Here is a 17,033-nt window from a genome sequence, read left to right on the forward strand (position 1 = left end):
AGTTACCTGGACACAGTCGGTTTTAGGTGAGCAGGCACTAAGCTGCCCTTCTCGTGGCTTGACTTTCCTCCTGTCAAGGCTAGGCCTGAACGTCCACTTTCCTTATTCGATGGGGGTCCTTGAGCGGCTCTTCCCTCTCCCCTGCCCCTCTGACATCTCAGGTGCTCAACAACTTTCTCATCCTTTTGGGGACCCTGCAGTGGGTAGAGTAGGGCTTCCAGCTTGGTCCTTGTCAATCATCCTTAGGCCTGAAATAGACCTGAACTGGACTTACCACCTGTAGATTTCACCCAAGGGTGAAACAAGGCCCAAGGGTGGAGCCTATGTTGGGGAAACCTGGGGAGTGCCTTAGGAATTAGAGTCAAATATTGGAGACCCCACTCTCATTCCTAAAGGTTAAAGGAGAGAGAAATTGAGATAACAAGAGGGATTTTGAAAGCCCCTTGATATAGCGAGTAGAAGGAAAATGCAGACCATATTCCCAGATAATTACATTTAATACCCCCTAACTCTGTTTTTCTTCTTCTCTCTAGTTGCATAGCCCTCCTGCTGAATCTTTCTCCAGACCTTTTCCCCTGTCAGCACAAGGTCACACATCAAGTGCATGCCCCTGGGAAAAACTTAAAATTGATCCCTGTATTCACAGAAAGAAAATTTCCCTGCCCCTCCCTTTTACCTAGAGGAAAAGTCCTATTTTCATGGCTGTTCTAAACGAGTGTGGCTTTGTTACCATCCAATTTGTTTTAATGGCCTAACCCACAACTCTGGGATACATGTGTATGGGGGATGGGGGTGAGACAAGGTATTTGCAACCTGAAGGAAGGGTATAGGAGCTCCTTTGAAAACTTTGTGTAGATTATATGCTCTGGCGTGGGGTGCAAATGCAGGATGTTGAAAGAACATCTCATTTTTCTGTGTACAACTCTTGGACATGTGTGTATGGACATTTACATCGTTCAGGCCTTCTAGATCTGCATCTAGGTGGTGGGTAACGAAAATGTCCTCTTTTTGAGAAACTTTCATGACCTTAGAGTGGGTGTGAGGCCTATGGTGCAACACCCAGGCTCTGAGCAGGGTCTGAACCCTAAAGACCTGCTGGGGCCTCTCTGTCTGCTGTTCACATTGGGTTTCAAGATCTGTGAGAAAAAGGCAGGCAAGAGGCTACCAGAGGGAGATGGAACATACAGGGGGCAGGGGAGGAGGAAAATGCTGGGAAGGAATAGAGGCCTGCCCCATTGCTACTCCATCGGGACTGATCCTGGCAGGTGCTGGCCAAGGGTGGTTATATCAGAATTGGGAGCCAACAGAGAGGTCTGAGCTGTAGGGGGAAGGTAACTGCGGGTTCCTGGCCTACCTTCTGTCCAACCCCTGGAAATGGTGGAAGCCCGGACAGTGGTCTCTTTTGGCAAGGTCACCTAAAAGCAACCCTGAGTGGTGAACTGAGGTAGGAGGCCCTGCACCTGGTCACCCTGGTTTTTGCCTGGCAGTGAGGTGGGAGATGCTGAAGATGCTGAAGGATGCTGAGGGCATCCCAGGGTTTGGAGTGCTGCTCAGGGACCCCCAAGCCTGAGGTGCAGGCTCCTGGAATGCCGAGGAGACCAAGCCTAGCTGAATCATCCTTATCCGGTGGCTTTTCCATTATTCTTTCTGCATTGGCTGAATGGGATAGCTTCATCCTCTCCATGCTGGAGGCCCATTGGAGGGGGCTCCAAAGCTGGCCTTTTTCTCTCTCCTCTCAGAGAGGCCCAAGGTACATTCAGGACATACATGGTTGCCTCCAGAACCAGAGCACATCTAACCGTAATAGCAAGAACTAGATTTCCTGGCTCTTCCGTGGTCAGTAGGGGAATGTGGCTTTTCAAAGGTCCATCAGGCTCTCCCTTCTCTCCCCAAAGGTGGAAGGACCGATGAGCGCTCCTTCTTGGGGAGGGTTGGGGGCGCTGCTGTGGAACAGCGTGGGCTCCTCTGCCCTAGGCTTTAGGGTTCAGATCCTGCTCAGAGCCTGGGTGTCGGCATGACTCTTCTGCTGGGGCCTCTCGGTCTGCCCTTCGCATCCGGGAGCCGGCTCTTTCCTGCCTCTTTCTTGCACTGGGATAGAAGCTCTGGACCAGGGCGCTGGGACGATCGGATCGTAGCCTGGGCCGTCCTCCGCGAAATCTGAGACTTTTGCCAGCTTGGCAGGATAAACTTCTTGGCCCCTCTAAACTCGCTCTGCCCTGGATTGCGTGCGCTCGGGGTCTCCAGCGGCCCGAGACCAGTAGCGTAACCTGGGAGGGAGTGTGTGAAATCAGGATGGCCCAAAGTATTGGATTTAAGTCCCTTAGAAATCCCGACAACCACGCTGTCCTGAAAGATTTTTTTTTTTTTTTTTTTACGATGGGGAGGATCAGTGGGGCGGGGAGAGCCGGGCTCCCGAGGTGATCGGGTTTGAAGGGAATTTTGAAAAAGCTCCGTCTGCGCTGTCAAAGTTCCCGTCTGCCCTCGGCCAGCCCCTCTCGGCGGGTTCTCCAGAGCCAGCGCCCCGAGCAGGCGAAGCTCGGTTTAGCATCCACGCCGAACGGAAGGACAGCATTTGCTGCGTGCGGGGGCACAGTCAGGATCCGCCTGCCAAGCGCTTGGTAAGCCGGGTGCCCCTACGCCGGCCTCTCTCTTTGAGGGCGCCTACGTCACCTTCTCTGCCAGGTAGAGCTGGAAGGAGGCAGCGATCTTTATGTTTCCAATGACAAGACCTTGGGTAGTAACGAGGCTTTCTTGTTTGTTTCTTTCGTTTTGCCTTAATCAGAGTTACTTAGAAATCTTTAAACAGGAAAATAGGAACCTATGAAGCGAGGGAACTAGCAGATCTGAAAGCATCTGGGGGGCAAGCGCGATTTTATTGGAATCGTTTTCTGGTGTATTTGGACAGGTTGACGTTTTGTCGGAGCCCCTCAGTTCCAGCTCCGCATTTAAAATGACCCTACGCTTGCAGCGACTATGAGACCTAGCAGATTTGAGAGGAAAAGGTATGAATTTGGGACTTACAGGAGTTTGTAACGGCACAGATCTGACCTCGACTTTCACCCCCACCCCCCACCACGAGGAATCGTGGGGGACCGGGAAGCCAGGAGTTAAAATCGGCCCAGGAGCATCCCGGGGACAGCCAGCGCGGAGCCTTGGCGCGAGCCTCAGTCTCTCCCCCCTTTTCATTGGCCCGCGTTCTCAGGGTTTCTCCAGTTCCCTCTTCGCCATTGGTCGGGGGCTGGCTTTTTTTCCCCCCCTCAGTCTTTCTCTTCCTCCCCCCTCCCTCTCCCTTGCCCCTCGGACAGGAGCGCACCGCCTGCCCCCAGCTCCTCGGGAAGGGAGGAATTTAGAAAAAAAAGTTTCCCAGAAGTTTGGATCAGAGCAAGGACGGGAAGACCAAGAGAGGAAGAGGGAGAGGGAGGAGAGAAAGGGAGAGGGAGGAGGGAGAGAGAATAAAAAAATGATGAAGTCCAGTCTACACCGCCTGTGAGCGCCTGCCCGGGTGGGTGGGAAGCAGGACTCGGGCGCTCATGCAGCGAGCGGGTGGCGCTCCGGGCGCACGTTCCTAGCGGCTGGGGCAGCCAAGGACGTCGGTCCTAGCCGGCCGTGCAGGGCGCAGGGGGAGGGTGCCCAGGACCCGCGGAGCCGCTGCCTCAGTCTTGGCCGCCTCGCCGCCGCCTCTCCCGGGCCCGGCCCGGTGGGCGCTCGGAGCGTGAGGGCTCGGGCTGCTCCCTCTACAGTGGGGGCGAGCGGGAGCCGGGGTGCGGGCGGCTAAGATGAGTGAAAGGAGAAGATCTGCAGTCGCCCTGAGCTCTCGAGCACATGCCTTCTCCGTTGAAGCCTTGATCGGCTCAAATAAAAAGCGGAAGCTGCGAGACTGGGAGGAGAAGGGGCTGGACCTGTCCATGGAGGCGCTGAGCCCCGCGGGCCCACTCGGAGACGCGGAGGACGCGGGTGCGCACGGCCTGGAGCCTCACCCGGGTGAGTGCGTGGAGCCGGAACGCGGGAGGCGGGCGGAGGGGAGACGCGGGGAGGCCAGCCGGCGGGGAGAGTGGCGAGTAGGAAGGCCCTGACCGTGACGCCGTCTTAGTCCAACGCCGGTTTCTTTTTCTTTGCGCAATGCCTTGAGGTTTCCCCTAATTCGCTGGAACCAATTTGGGGGAACTGGCCTGATCCTTGCAGTTTCGTCGCCAACCTCAAGCCAGAAGGCCTACTTGCTCGCATCCCCTTCTCTTTTTGGGAGCAGAATTCAGTGTTCTCCGTGTCCGCCGCTGAGAGGGCTGCAGGCCCCTGGGGTTAAGAGGGGCGAGGATCGAAGGCAACGGCCCGATCGCAGAGGAGCTGGGACTCGCTTCTGAGAGCTCCGAGGACTGGCACGGAATTCTCCGTCCTAACATCCCTGTGGAAATTGCCGTTTGTCCCATTTAGCCTGCAACCTCGGTCCTTTCCCTTCCCCCACCAACATTTCTGGGACTCAAGTTGTTGTGTTTCTCCTACTCCCTTCGACGAGGGAGCACAATTATATTTCTACTTCGTCCGCATTTGTGGAAAGAGGAATGGGTGTTAGCCTCCTTACGCTGCGCCCGGGACCACTCTAAAGAGCCCATGTCTTTGCGTATTTGTGGGGAACGGTGCAGTAACGGGTTGGATTTGTACGCATTCTATGCACAGTTATATGCACATAAAATGTAAAACACCGGGCGGATGTCGATGTCAATATTTTAACAGAATCTTAGAATGGGCGGGGAACAACTTAACGTTTTGTATTAAGTGCCAAGATTTCAACTGTGCAAAACAGTCCGGGGGAACAGCTGTTGTCGGAAGAATTTTGCGCGCGCGCGCACACACACACACACACACTCAGGCTACGCTCACTGCTTGGTTTAGCGCTTCAGAAACTTTCCAGCCAGGATTTGTAAAACTTTTCGGGAGGTGCTCCTGCTGACCAGCTAGGGCTGGGGAGTAGATTTGGGTCAGAGCGCCGGCAAGTCGGAAGGGGGCGGCGGACCGTAAAGAGATGAGGGCGGCCGCAGGCCCACGAGCTTGGGGACCCAGCTTGAGGCCCAGGAAGGAGCTTGGGGGCTGGAAAACTGGCCGATCCAAGGAGAGACAGCTGTCGCTTACATTTTCTCTTTCGGCAGTGACAGTTCAATTTCCATGCTCCCGAGGCTAATAATAACGCGATTAGCGGGTGACCTGCAGAGACAGAGTTTTATGAATTCTCCATGTTCTTGTGGCCGGTTACGGTATTTGGGTTTAGTGCTGGGGAATTATTTTTATTAGTCGATGAAAAGAAAATTAAAAGGAGATTTATTTCGTCCGCTCAAGCCTTTCCCTGTATTTGGATGCGGGTGCCTGTCCACGCGGACCCCTGTGTGGGCAATCCAGAAAGGAACGCGTGGCTAATGTGTGTTTCCCATCTCTGGACAGACCCTATTTCCTCACCGCACTTATTTGTTGTCAAAATCTCCTTTGGGCCTTCACACAGTTTAGTGGAAGTTCTTTCAGGTCTTAGGACAGCTCATAATTGGGGAGGTTATTTTATTTTATTTTTGCGATGGTGGAAAAGGGAGAAGTTACTTAACTGAGTATGCAGACGCTCTGTCCTGTCCTCCGGTACTTTTCTCTGGGAGAGGGGATACAGGTCATAGGGAGCTGGTGTAGGGTCGCGTGTCCAAAAGGATCAACACTCGGATCATAATAGGGGACTCAGCTGGCAGTTTTCTTTCTGAAGTTCTTCTCAGAAAATAATGAGGAGAGAAAAATGAAGATTTGAAACAAGGAGAGACCAGTTCAGGGATGTGAACAGGAGGACCTGGTGTCCAGAATGCTGTTTCCTCGATCCTCCAGGATGGGGGTAGGGGTTGAGGACCTAATAGAGAACTTTACCTGACAGAGAGTTGAGGTAATGAGTTCCCATTACCTTTATAACTTTTTTTTTAAAGGGCCTTTGGGTTAGAGAAAACGAAATATGTTTGTGGGGCAAAGGTCCAGGAGGAGGAAATAGCTGGAAGCCAAGAGCACTGGAGGTGCCTTTTTCAGAGCCGGGCTGCATCCTGCTGAGCCTCGTTCGGTGGTGGACCAGGGGAATCTCCAAGGTCCCTGCAGTGGCCAAGACTCTTAGGACCAGGACAAACAGGATGTAGGATGAAAAACAGATCTTTCATTCAAAGAGCGCTCCGATGTGGAGGCTTTGCAGTCAGGGGAGTGGAGGAGGCAGAGCTTTGGGCTTTGAGCCTGGAGGGTAACACTGGAGGGCTTGGGGTTCCTTTTAGACCTTTCTTTTTGTCTTTAATACAGACCCCTAACAATACAAAGGCAGGGCCACGTGTAAAGATGTGTGTATGGTGGAGGCGGGAAAGGGGGCGCAGGGACTCCCATCATGCCCAGGGCCGTGTCTCTGCCCGGCTGGGCCTTGCCATTGTCTTTAAACTTTCTTCTCCCAATTAGCACAAGAGGGGCTGGACTCACTGTGGGGCTCAGCTGCCCTAGGCCGATGAGAAATCAGGAACAGGAAAAAACCCCACCACGACAAGAATATTACCAAGGGCCTGGGGGAATTAAACAAACATGCACACGTACACTGGCCATCCGCCTTAGATCAGCTGTATTTATCATTCTCTATTTATCATTCTCTCTGACCCGTACCATCATTTCAGCCCTCCCTCAAAATCCCGGCATCTACAGGTAACTTAGGGGTCCGATTTTAATGCTCAGCTTTTATTTATTTATTTATTTTTTCCTCAAAGACGTGGCTTTTGCTTTTTCACAGCCCGTTTTTCTTTCGGCGTCCGGACAGAGCTGGCTTTAGTTGGCGCCGAGCGCGCCCGCAGCCTGGGGCGCCAACCTGCAGCAGCGGGGGACCGGCCCGGCCTGCTCGCTGTAGGTCTTCACACATCAGAGGACACACAGTATGTATTTCAAAATTTTCCACCAAGCCTGGTGGTTCCCCGCCTCCCCCAGACCCTGAGGCTCTCAGGGCCCTGGAGGAGGGCCTGCGAGGTACCCTCATTTTCACACCAAGGCCAGCGCTCTAGTCTTTCGGAGAAGCCGCCAGGAAACTCAGCCTCTGCGGGCTGGGGAGGGTCTCAAAACCCGTCTCCGAAAAGCCTGGCTCTCGGGTTGGCTTGCCCGCCGCCTCTCACACAACAGCAACGGAGGAAACTTTGGAGCCACGATCGCCGGGAACAGCTGCTCCGGCGGCTGCGGCCTTGGAAGTGTATTTCGGGCACGCGGCGGCGCCATCTGCGTTCGGACCGCAGCCTCTGCTCCACCCGGCTTCCCCAGCTCCGGTTTGGGCCTTTCCCGCCCAAATCCACAGCCCAGTGCGACCGAAGCCCGATCCCCCGCGGAGAAAAATAATTTAAACCTTCTGCGAAGGGATTTCCCCCTCCGAAGCCCGTAGGCCTGAGCCTCTGCAGCCAAGGCGTTCGGCGGCGGCCTGAGGAGGTGGCGACGCACGCGGGTGGGCACACAAAGCAGGCACACCCAATAACGCCAGGGAGATCCGCACGCACGTGCACTCACGTCCGGCGCTCGCGTTCTCCCAGGCGGCCGGCTGCGCAACCTGTAGTAGAATAAGACAAGAAAAAGCCCTCGCAGTTCCCAGGGCCCTTGCTTCCTTCGAATTATCAAAATTAACTTGTCACGGGGATTAATCTGCCAGTTTATGGTTTGTTCGCTCAGAGTAGAACTCCAAGATTTAAAACAGAGGAAATGATTCTTCACTTATGTTTAAGTAACGAGGAAAAGCGATGCGTTTGAGACTGTGGGGGAGAATATACTTGTGCAAGGCAAGCACCAGCCAGGGCGCAGGCCGCGGCTTGGACTCTAGTGTTAGGGTAGGAGGCGCGCGGCGCAAGACGCTTAAAGGTCTTTCTCCGGAAGAACTTCTGTTCCTTGGTGGTGCGTGCGTCCCGACGCCCGTGCAGGCCTAGAGGTGCAGGCTCTGCGCCCTGCAAAGAAGCCAAGTGTGGGGCCTTCTGAACGTGACCTGGGTGTCAGGTCAAAACAGTCTTCCACTGTGGCTGCCTCTTTGGTAAATGACATTGTGTCACGAATCCGAAAGGGAGTGAAGGGGTAGGCAAGGTCTGAATTCGTTGTAGGCCGGGTTAGGATGGTGGTTTGCTGGGGCCTGACTGCCAAATGCCTTTTTTTTGCACGGTCTGGGAGAGCGCACCGCAGTGTCCCCAGAGAGGTGGGGAAGGGAATGGAGACGTTCTGCGTAAAACTCCAGTCCTGGCGTGATAGCAAGACGGAAGGCACTCGGAAGGAGATTATTTTAACGCGTTTTATCCCATGAATGGAGCAAAGTGCTCGAGGACAGTGGGGAGGACAGGGAATGGAGGAAATCCTGATGCCCAGAGTTTGGACTGTGGTGGAAGGAAAGTGGATTGGGCTGTGGTTTGCACCTCCGCAGGTCGCCCCCTTGTATCCCGCCACCTCCACTTGCAGGGGAGGGAGGTTTCAGAAATGGGTGTAAAGCGTGTGGAAGGCGCGCGCGCGGGAGATGGGGGTGGGGCGGGGCGGTGTTTTGGCTTCTTGGCTACTCGGTGCAGGGCAGCCCCTTGCCCGGCTGGCTCCTGCCTCTCGGAGACCGGTCCGAAGAGCACAAGCCTAATGGGCGGTGAAGGCTTTCCTGGACAGATCAGCTTACAGCCTAGGTGCGCAGCGATTCTAAATTCGCGTCTTCCACGCCCAACCCAACGCTCTTTCTTATAGAACACTTTATTTGGATTCAGAACTAGCGCCTTTGGGTTTCCTGATTTTATACGCAAAAACTCCCAGAAAGAAAAGTTCACGAGGTGACGTTCATGCAGGGGGAAAGGGGAATTAAATTTCTTACAGTGGAATTTGGATCTAAATTATATTGATATGTATATCTGCATATCGGCTGCCATTTCCTGTGCGTTCCCCCATTACTTCAGATGGTGTCTTGAACATCTTTTAATTATTAAAGAAAATTAGATTAGCATATTTAATTAATATACCTGGCACGTGAGGAGCAAGCCAAAAATGGTATGAAATGCTTAACCTGGGAGCTAAAACTGAAATGATTGGGTATTGGTGGTTTGTGTACCCCGATATATTTGTATAATTTCCTTTGTGTGGACAAGTTTAATGGAAGCAAGTCCCTCATCATGAATCCTTCATTTTGGGCCACAAAGAGGGAGGGACAAATACATTTTGGCTCAGAAGACCGAAACATTTTGTTCATCCAAGCCTCTCTAAGGGCATTGCTAGCATTAAAGAGTGAAATATTCCAGGTCTGTCACAATCCTTTTCTGTATTGCCAAAATTATAATATTAGTAAGATGAGAGCACTTTTTTTGAGATCCTGGTTATGGACTCTAACAGAAGTTTATTTCTCATACCCCAGGAGAAAAATGATTACTTCTTAAATCTGAAAGTTTCTTCTCTAGGTGATGGTAGATTTTTTTTTTTTTTTGTAAGCCAGGCTGGACTGTGCAAATTCCACAGGGATAAAGAACAGATTGGCATTTCACTTTCCTTTCTGGAAATGCAGAAATCTGTCCAATGATTGTTCAAGGGTGTAACTGGTTATTGCTTTCTTACTCCCAAAAGACAAAGTAGTTAAGCAAGGGGAGAATATTTGAGTGGCTTTTTAAGTTTTAACTTTTGGGGATATTTTTTCACAGAGAAAAGTAGGGAGCTGATGGAACGTGGAATCTTTGTCCCTTCTTCCTCTCATCCAGGTGATTTATTTTTGCTTTGCCTTTTCTGGTTTCTAGTGAGCTTTGAATTTTATATGTGCATGACTGAGATACTCAGGGGTCTACACTGGTTAGAGCAATTAGCAAATTTAGAAATTAAGGTCTGTTTACACTTCTCCGGGCATGGATAATCATTAGTTAATTTAAGTGAGGCCCTTGTTCTAAGTGTCAGGGTGGAAAATGAGACTCAGTAGGGAGGACCGGAGGTGAAATGGAAAGAGGTGGGGAATTGCAACTGGTGACAACAAATCAACATTTATTCCCTGCCATTAATGGCTTCACTTTGAGGCAGGGCAGGACATTTTTACTGACTACAAACTGATGATGAGTTTTTGATGCCAGAAGTGAAAATAGGCCCTGAAATCACTACTTTTTATTCTGTAAAATTTGCATGTGTTTATATACAAATTTATGCGTGAACATCAAGTTCTGAATAGGTCATAGATAAAATTTCAGAGAAAAGAAACTGCTTTTTTTTTTCTTTTTTTTCCTGTTTGGAGCCAGTTTAACAAACTGGGAATATCTAAAATCTGGGGGGGCCAGAGATTTTGTCATATCTAGATATCCTTTGACAATTCAAGGGTATCCCGGACCTGAAACTTATAGTTACTGGAATTTTTATTTAACTTTCAAATTAATTGATTTTGACTAAAGGCTAAAAGAAAACACCAGAAAATGAGACTGTGCAGGTGTAATTGAAAAGAACAAGGAGAGTGGAAATTTTTCTAATGTCTAAATTTTTCTTTATTTTGTGAATAATGCCATCTTCCTTTTGGATGGACAGAGGCTGCCTTGTATTCCGAAGAGAAATTTCATCTTCTCCCAAGAGGAGACTTAAGGGAACCACTAAGAGAAGTCTGGATAATAATGATGGTTAATAGAAATCATGAGAGAAACACTGTGATTTGAGGGAAATAATTTAAGAATATAGGAAATGTATTAAAATCTTGTCTTTATATTGTCTGCAGTATATTTGCTGAGCTATTTCCCAGTTGTCACACACTTTAGAGGATTGCAACAGCAAAGCATCAACCCCCTAATTGTGGATTGCAGGAGTAATCTCCTAATATAGCCTTCTTTTAAAAACCAAAACGCTACAGATAACAGTAGAGTTCCTTTTACAAGATCATCATTATACACCTAGCTGGATCCTTAGAGTTCAGTGCCTAGTTCTCCACCGGGTGAACCAAAATTCTGACCCCGAACACCCCCTGACTTTCTTTTGCTATCCCACGGCCCAGAGCGTAATGTCAAAATCTCCAGATCGGGGCTTGGAAAGCAGTTAGCTCCCTTTGACTTTCCCCTTTCCCGTCACCTCCCCGCACCCCGACATCCTTTTCCCTTACTCCAACCTCCTACACACACCTCGGTCGCTCATTTTTACCCCCTTAAAAAAAAAAAATTCAGATGACGTTTCATTGAGGAAGGCATTGGGATTGCATCTCTTAATGTGAAACCATCCGTGGGAAACCAGGGCCCCTCGGGTGACTGTCACGAGTCGGCGAATTGGGCAGCGGTCGCGCCTGCCGGCCCTCCGCCCCTCGCTACTTGCCCGGGTCTCGGCCGCCTCGGCGAGGGAGCGGCGGCCGAGCCTCGGGGCGCGCGGGCGGGGTTCCCTGCTTCGGCTCTCGAGGCTGGGCCTGGCCGATCCGTGGGCCCGCAGTTGCCGCGGAGCCTTTGAAACCAGGGCCGGCATACTGAGGGATAGTGGGTGCATTTCTCAGCTCTGCTTACATTCTGGAGAAATGCAGGGACTGTGGGGGTAATCAGGAGGGCTTTGATGAAAGATTCCCGTCCCCCCTCCCAAAGAAAAATCGGAGGCGGTGGTGGCGGGGAACCCCAACCCAACTTCAAATCAAACTGGATCCAAGGATCTTACACCTCGCGCCCTGGGGGAGTTTGAGCTTTTGCTTTCATCAGGCTAAACACATTTTCGGGGAATCAAACGCACTTCAAACATCAGCAATTAGAAACCAAGAAGCCCTCGGCTCGTAGAGTTTTAAAATCCCTAACCATTTCCAAATGGGTGATTTCTAGGGTCAGTCACTATCATAGCCAGCCCGTTAAAAAGGAAAGTCATTTTGTCCGTTCGAAACGCAGATGATTCCCGGATGCGTGGGACTCATAACCCAGATATTCTTCTTTTCAGGAAGCCCGCGTTGCCCACCGAGACAAAGGGACAGCAGGCAATTGTTCTTCATGCTGTTCTTGGAGATTTGAAACAATGAAGTAATGCGTTTCTCAGAAAAGCAAAGAAATCACTCAGCTTTACTAAGTAGACTGAGAAATGACTATATTCTGCAAGAAGCCAGCCAGATGGCCTCCCTTCAAGAGCTGAGCGTTCGCTGCGAGGGAAGTCCCGCCTCGAGGCATCCTGGTTCCCAAGCATCAATCACACCAGGTCCCAGGGCCCAGAATTGTAACCTAGTGGATAGGTGACTTGGCTGTTTCAGGCCTCCCATTCTTGCTACTGAAAAATACTCGCTTTTCACAGTGGGGAGGGGCAAGCATTTGGGCCGTAAGTGGTTGTGAATGCAGCAATGCTCTCCCTGGATATGATAAATCTTTCTTAATTCACTTGCCTAATACTTTGATTTCTTTGTTTGCAGCAAAACTGGAGAAGGGCTCCGTGTATATATATCTATGCACTGTATATGAAAAGAAAGGGCTTAGTTAGAAAATTAATTGTATACGCAAGCTTGCAGAGGCATACTGAATTGTGAAACATTTCAGAAACTTTAATTGCTTACATGGCTATCTTTGAGTCTTCACTACACTACATTCGACACAAGCCCTTGTATTCTAGATTATATCCATGTATTAAGATAGGAAGTGGACTACACTAACTTAAATTAGACTAGATTCTAGTGCAAGCTTTGTTATTAATGTTGGAACTGAGGATATTGGTTTTAAAGGCAGACATATAAATGGTGAAAAAAAAAGTTTTAAAGTTGGTTCGTAGCCACTGATGAGGCCTTGGTTCCTAGTTCATGAAATACGAGAGAGGCTTAAATAACACCTGAGGCCCCTTTAGCTATAAGATTCTGTAATCCTGTTAACTTAAAAAAAAATTATTTTTTCCTCCTAATACAACTTAGCTATCACTTGACTCATCCGGGAGTTGGTGATGGACAGGGAGGCCTGGTGTGCTGCAATTCATGGGGTCGCAGAGTCGGACACGACTGAGCGACTGAACTGAACTGAACTGACATCCTTTACTTTGTTGGAATGAGGGAAGTTTTACTGCAGTTGTAGAAAGTAACAGCAGCATAAGACCAAAAAAAAAAAAAGATTTTTATAGCTAGAATTAAGAGCTTCCATAAAGCTCTTGAAAAGTTTTAGATTAATATCATATGTTCAGAAGTCCCGGATCAGTGATTTCTAGTCTTTGTGTTTGATATAACCTATTGTTGCTTGTGTGAACGCCCAGGACTCTCCTGCCAAAAGAGTTCTATGGCATTACTGAATTTAAAAGAAATACAAGTTATTTTTGCTTCTAACATTTTTTCTGCCATTCTCAGAAATAGCTGGAAAAATTCTATGGATTTGAAAAAAATGAAGACTGAGGAAAGCAACTTAAGCACTGGTAAACTGAATTGGTGGACCACCCTCCCACCTGGCTCCACCCCCCAAGAATCAGTTGCCCCTCTTTTCTATCTGAGCCTGATAGAAAGCACTAGGAACTATTTTCCATGTCCAGTCTGCTAAGCCGAGATCTTGATCTGGCAGAGATGTGAGAATGCTAAAAGGATGACTTAGTAACAGGCAAAACGCTTGTCAACAAGATAGATCAGAAGACAGCTTAGCATTCAAGACCTCTATTCATAGCTGCTGAACTTGAGGGCAGGGTCAGACGAAAAGACTGGGCCCAGGACACACCGAGGAGGGTATCTCATGTTTCTATCTTGTAGGACTTTATTTCCTTATAGACTTCTACAGTTGGAACCCCAGTGACAGCTCCCCCCCTCAGTTGCTGCCCTGTTCTCTGCTGCTCTAGCCCCTGTGCAGAATTTCTATTGTTATGGAATTTTAGATTTACTGGTCATCCTCTCTCACTATTGCCCTATAAACTGCTGTGGGGCTGTCTTCATTGCTTTATATGTCTAGAGCCTGGTGCAGGTGGCTGGCACAGAGCAAACAGTAAATAATAAAAATATAATGATAATGCAATAAGAGCAATGATAACCAATTTATTGAACACTATGTGCCAGCCACTGTGCTGTTATATAATTATATACTATCAATATAATGTAATATGTATAAATATATATTGTTATATATTATGTATAATAATGTAATGCGATATATAACAATATATATTCCAAATAATTATATATAACAATTATATATGTATGTAGATTTTCCAGAACACTCTAATGAGATAGTTATTTGTATTATCGTTTAAATTTGTTACAATGGGTGGATTGTAGAATGGTTAAAAGCTCAGGTTTCTGGGGTTAAACAGCTTGTGTCTGAGCCCTAGTTCCAACACTTGGGCAAATTACTTAATCTCTATCAACCCCAGTTTCTGCATCGGTAGTAAGAAATGTATTCATCAGAAGGTGGTTGTGAGGACTAAATGAGATAGTGCACATTTAAAGAAAAAGAATTTAGCATGGTGCCTATTATTCCTATCAATTGAACTGATAGTGATTACTCACCTTAGTGACTAGTTTACATAAGAAACTGTTGAAGATTGTAAATTACTATAGCCAGTATCCCTCTCCCCCAGTCTTTTGCTTTAAATGGGATGTTTGAAGTGGGATCCCCACTTGGTGTACATAGCCTATGGTTGGAGACAGAGGACAGGATTTTAAGTGTGCATGGCTTAAGTCAAACTGAACTTTGAGAGCCATTGCTTTCAGGGTTCCACTGAGGCAGGAAGCCAGCACCTGAGTGAGCACCGGAGGGAGGGACAGAGGGCTTTCAAGGGTGGGGATCAGCCAGCTGGCAAACGGTAGGAAGAGGGTCTGGGCAGGGACTATGGCTGGGGAGCCTCAGCTTTACCAGCTCTTCAGGAACTCCATTCTGGCAGCAGACAGAGGGGCCTTTCTGGATGCAGGGAAGTGGAATAACTCCTGTGTGTTTCTCTTTGGTTAGTTTTTGGAGCCCAGAAATCCCACAAAGGTCAGGTTTTATCGTATAGGAAATAATGTTCATCTTCATAAGGCTTTGTTTGTAAAGCCTGTCTTCTGATGTACCCCAGGATTCTGGGCAGAATGGCCAGTTTAACCAGTGAGCTGAGGCTGCTGTGAAGGATTTTTAGGTGCTGCTTGGTTGAATTAAAAAGAGAGAGGGAGAGTAAAGGGACTAAATGAAAGGGAATCCTATAACTAAGCTGACTGTTGGGAAAGAAGACACTGGGGAGTCTTTTTCCAGTGAAGCAGAAGAAGATGCAGCCATTCTGTGAGAACTCATATCTGGCTGCACACTTTTGCACAGTTTTCTTCCTTCTGGAAAACAGAAGGCTGGATTTGATCATTTACTATTAAAAAAATATAGCTACACCTCAGACTTTGTTTATATTGATTCTCCACCACAGTGGGAGAAGGTGCATTCCTGGGGAAAGAGGAATAGAGAAAGGATCCCTCCCAAGGCCTCCCTCCTTCAAGGAGCTGGGGCCCTTCACCAGCAGCACTCAGGTCCTTCCTGGCCATTCAGAGGAGGGAGCTACTTTGCCCTGGCTGGAGGCAGGTCTCGGTCTTCAAAATAGACTCTCTGCTCCACATTTGATCAGATGTTTCCATACTTCCAATCTTACAAGCATCATCTTATTTCAGCATGCCCACAGTGCTAGCCATTAAGAGCTTTCATGGCTAGAGAGTGGACCCTGTACCAGTCACCATGCTGATGGTTTTACTCACCTTCTCTTACTGTATACACTCTATACACTGTATAGTCCTCCAAGGGAAGTAATTGTTTCCCCATTTACGGAAGAGGATGCGTGCATGCTGCTAAGTCAATTCAGTCGTGTCCGACTCTGTGTGACCCTATGGACTGTGGGCCACCAGGCTCCTCTGTCCATGGGATTCTCCATGCAGGAATACTGGAGTGGGTTGCCATGCCCTCCTCCAGGAGATCTTCCTGACCCAGGGATTGAACCCGTGTCTCTTATGTCTCTTGCATTGGCAGGTGGGTTCTTTACCTCTAGCTCCACCTGAGAAGCCCACAGATGAGGAAAATAACTTGCCCACAGGCACACAGCTCTAGGTCACTTTAGCTGGCTGGGCCAGAGTTTAAACACAGCTCCACATGGCTCCAGAATCAATGTCTTAACCATTAGACTGTATTGCTCCCCACTGTGGATGACTCTTCAGTGCTTTAGAGAGAACTTTGTACTTTTGTAGATGGAAACTTATGCTTGCTGTCTGTGCTGTTCCCCTAAAGTGATTGTTAAATCGTAAATAAGAGAGATCTCATTTATAGTTTCTGGTTCTCTATCTTCCTTTCCTGTTTTAAGTCCCTCTAGCCCGAAGGTGGGCTTCCCTGGTAACTCAGTGGTAAAGAATCCACCTGTGATGCAGGAGACTTGGGTTTGATCCATGGGTCAGGAAGATTCCTGGAGGAAGAAACGGCAACCCTCTCCAGTATTCTTCCCTGGAAAATTCTATGTACAGAGGAGCCTGGTGGGCTACAGTCCATGGAGTCGCAAAGAGTTGGACATGACTTAGTGACTGAACAACCAACAACAAGCCCTAAGATGCCTTCTTCATACCTGCTGTAGAGGCCTCTGTGACAGCAATTCAGGGTTGAGTTTATAAGCCATAAACTCAAGTCATATAAGCCATTTTTGAAATGGGACAAATACAGCCTTTTCAGCATGACTTGCTTTGACTTTAATGCACAGAAATCTCAATGTTTGAAATACAGTGGCTATATATTGAATTTTATCTAAAACCTCCCCATCCTAAATCCCCTCCTGCAGTGAAATTCAGGGGAAACTTTAACTGCTCTGTTTTACCCATTCCTTTCTCCATTCACAATGGGATGGATGGAATCTTATTGGTAATTGATTCAAAATGGAACAGCTTAGAAACATATCAGTTGCAGTGACGAGCAATTCGTGCATTTCTAAGTGCTGTTGATTTTTTTTTTCAAACTCAGCAATCACAGCTGAAATCCCTTTGCCATGGATTGAATTTACCAAGGAGGAGATTCTGATTTCCACAGTGGCTTCTTTCTAATGCCCAAGGATTAGGAAACTGCCTTGAGGACCCACAGCAAGTACACTCGCTCTCAGAGTCACGGCTTTAACTTTAACCTCTGAGTGACTGCTCTGATTCATTTATTTTGTAACAG

The 17,033-nt window shown here is 48.6% G+C and overlaps 1 protein-coding gene and 1 long non-coding RNA gene across 4 annotated transcripts in view; both read left to right on the forward strand.

The window, feature by feature from the left end:
- Nucleotides 1–2,597: 2,597 nt before the first annotated feature.
- Nucleotides 2,598–17,033, forward strand: part of TBX15 (T-box transcription factor 15) — a 125,813-nt gene continuing 111,377 nt past the window's right edge. Inside the window, exon 1 of one of the 3 annotated variants that reach the window (XM_045166058.1) lies at nt 2,598–2,618. Coding sequence is in view for 1 of the 3 variants with exons in the window: in XM_006049364.4 (XP_006049426.3) it covers nt 3,777–3,981 (205 nt within the window). In the remaining 2 variants the exon portion in view is untranslated. Of the gene's footprint in view, nt 2,619–2,700; nt 3,982–17,033 lie in introns of those variants that run through there. The other 2 variants (XR_006641196.1, XM_006049364.4) reach the window with 2 other exon arrangements.
- On the forward strand, nt 3,993–12,464 carry LOC123334002. Its single transcript, XR_006551703.2, has 2 exons — nt 3,993–9,716; nt 11,884–12,464. It is a non-coding gene; the product is annotated as an uncharacterized LOC123334002 (long non-coding RNA).

Source organism: Bubalus bubalis, chromosome 6 (assembly GCF_019923935.1).
Source record: "Bubalus bubalis isolate 160015118507 breed Murrah chromosome 6, NDDB_SH_1, whole genome shotgun sequence".
Taxonomy (NCBI): domain Eukaryota; kingdom Metazoa; phylum Chordata; class Mammalia; order Artiodactyla; family Bovidae; genus Bubalus; species Bubalus bubalis.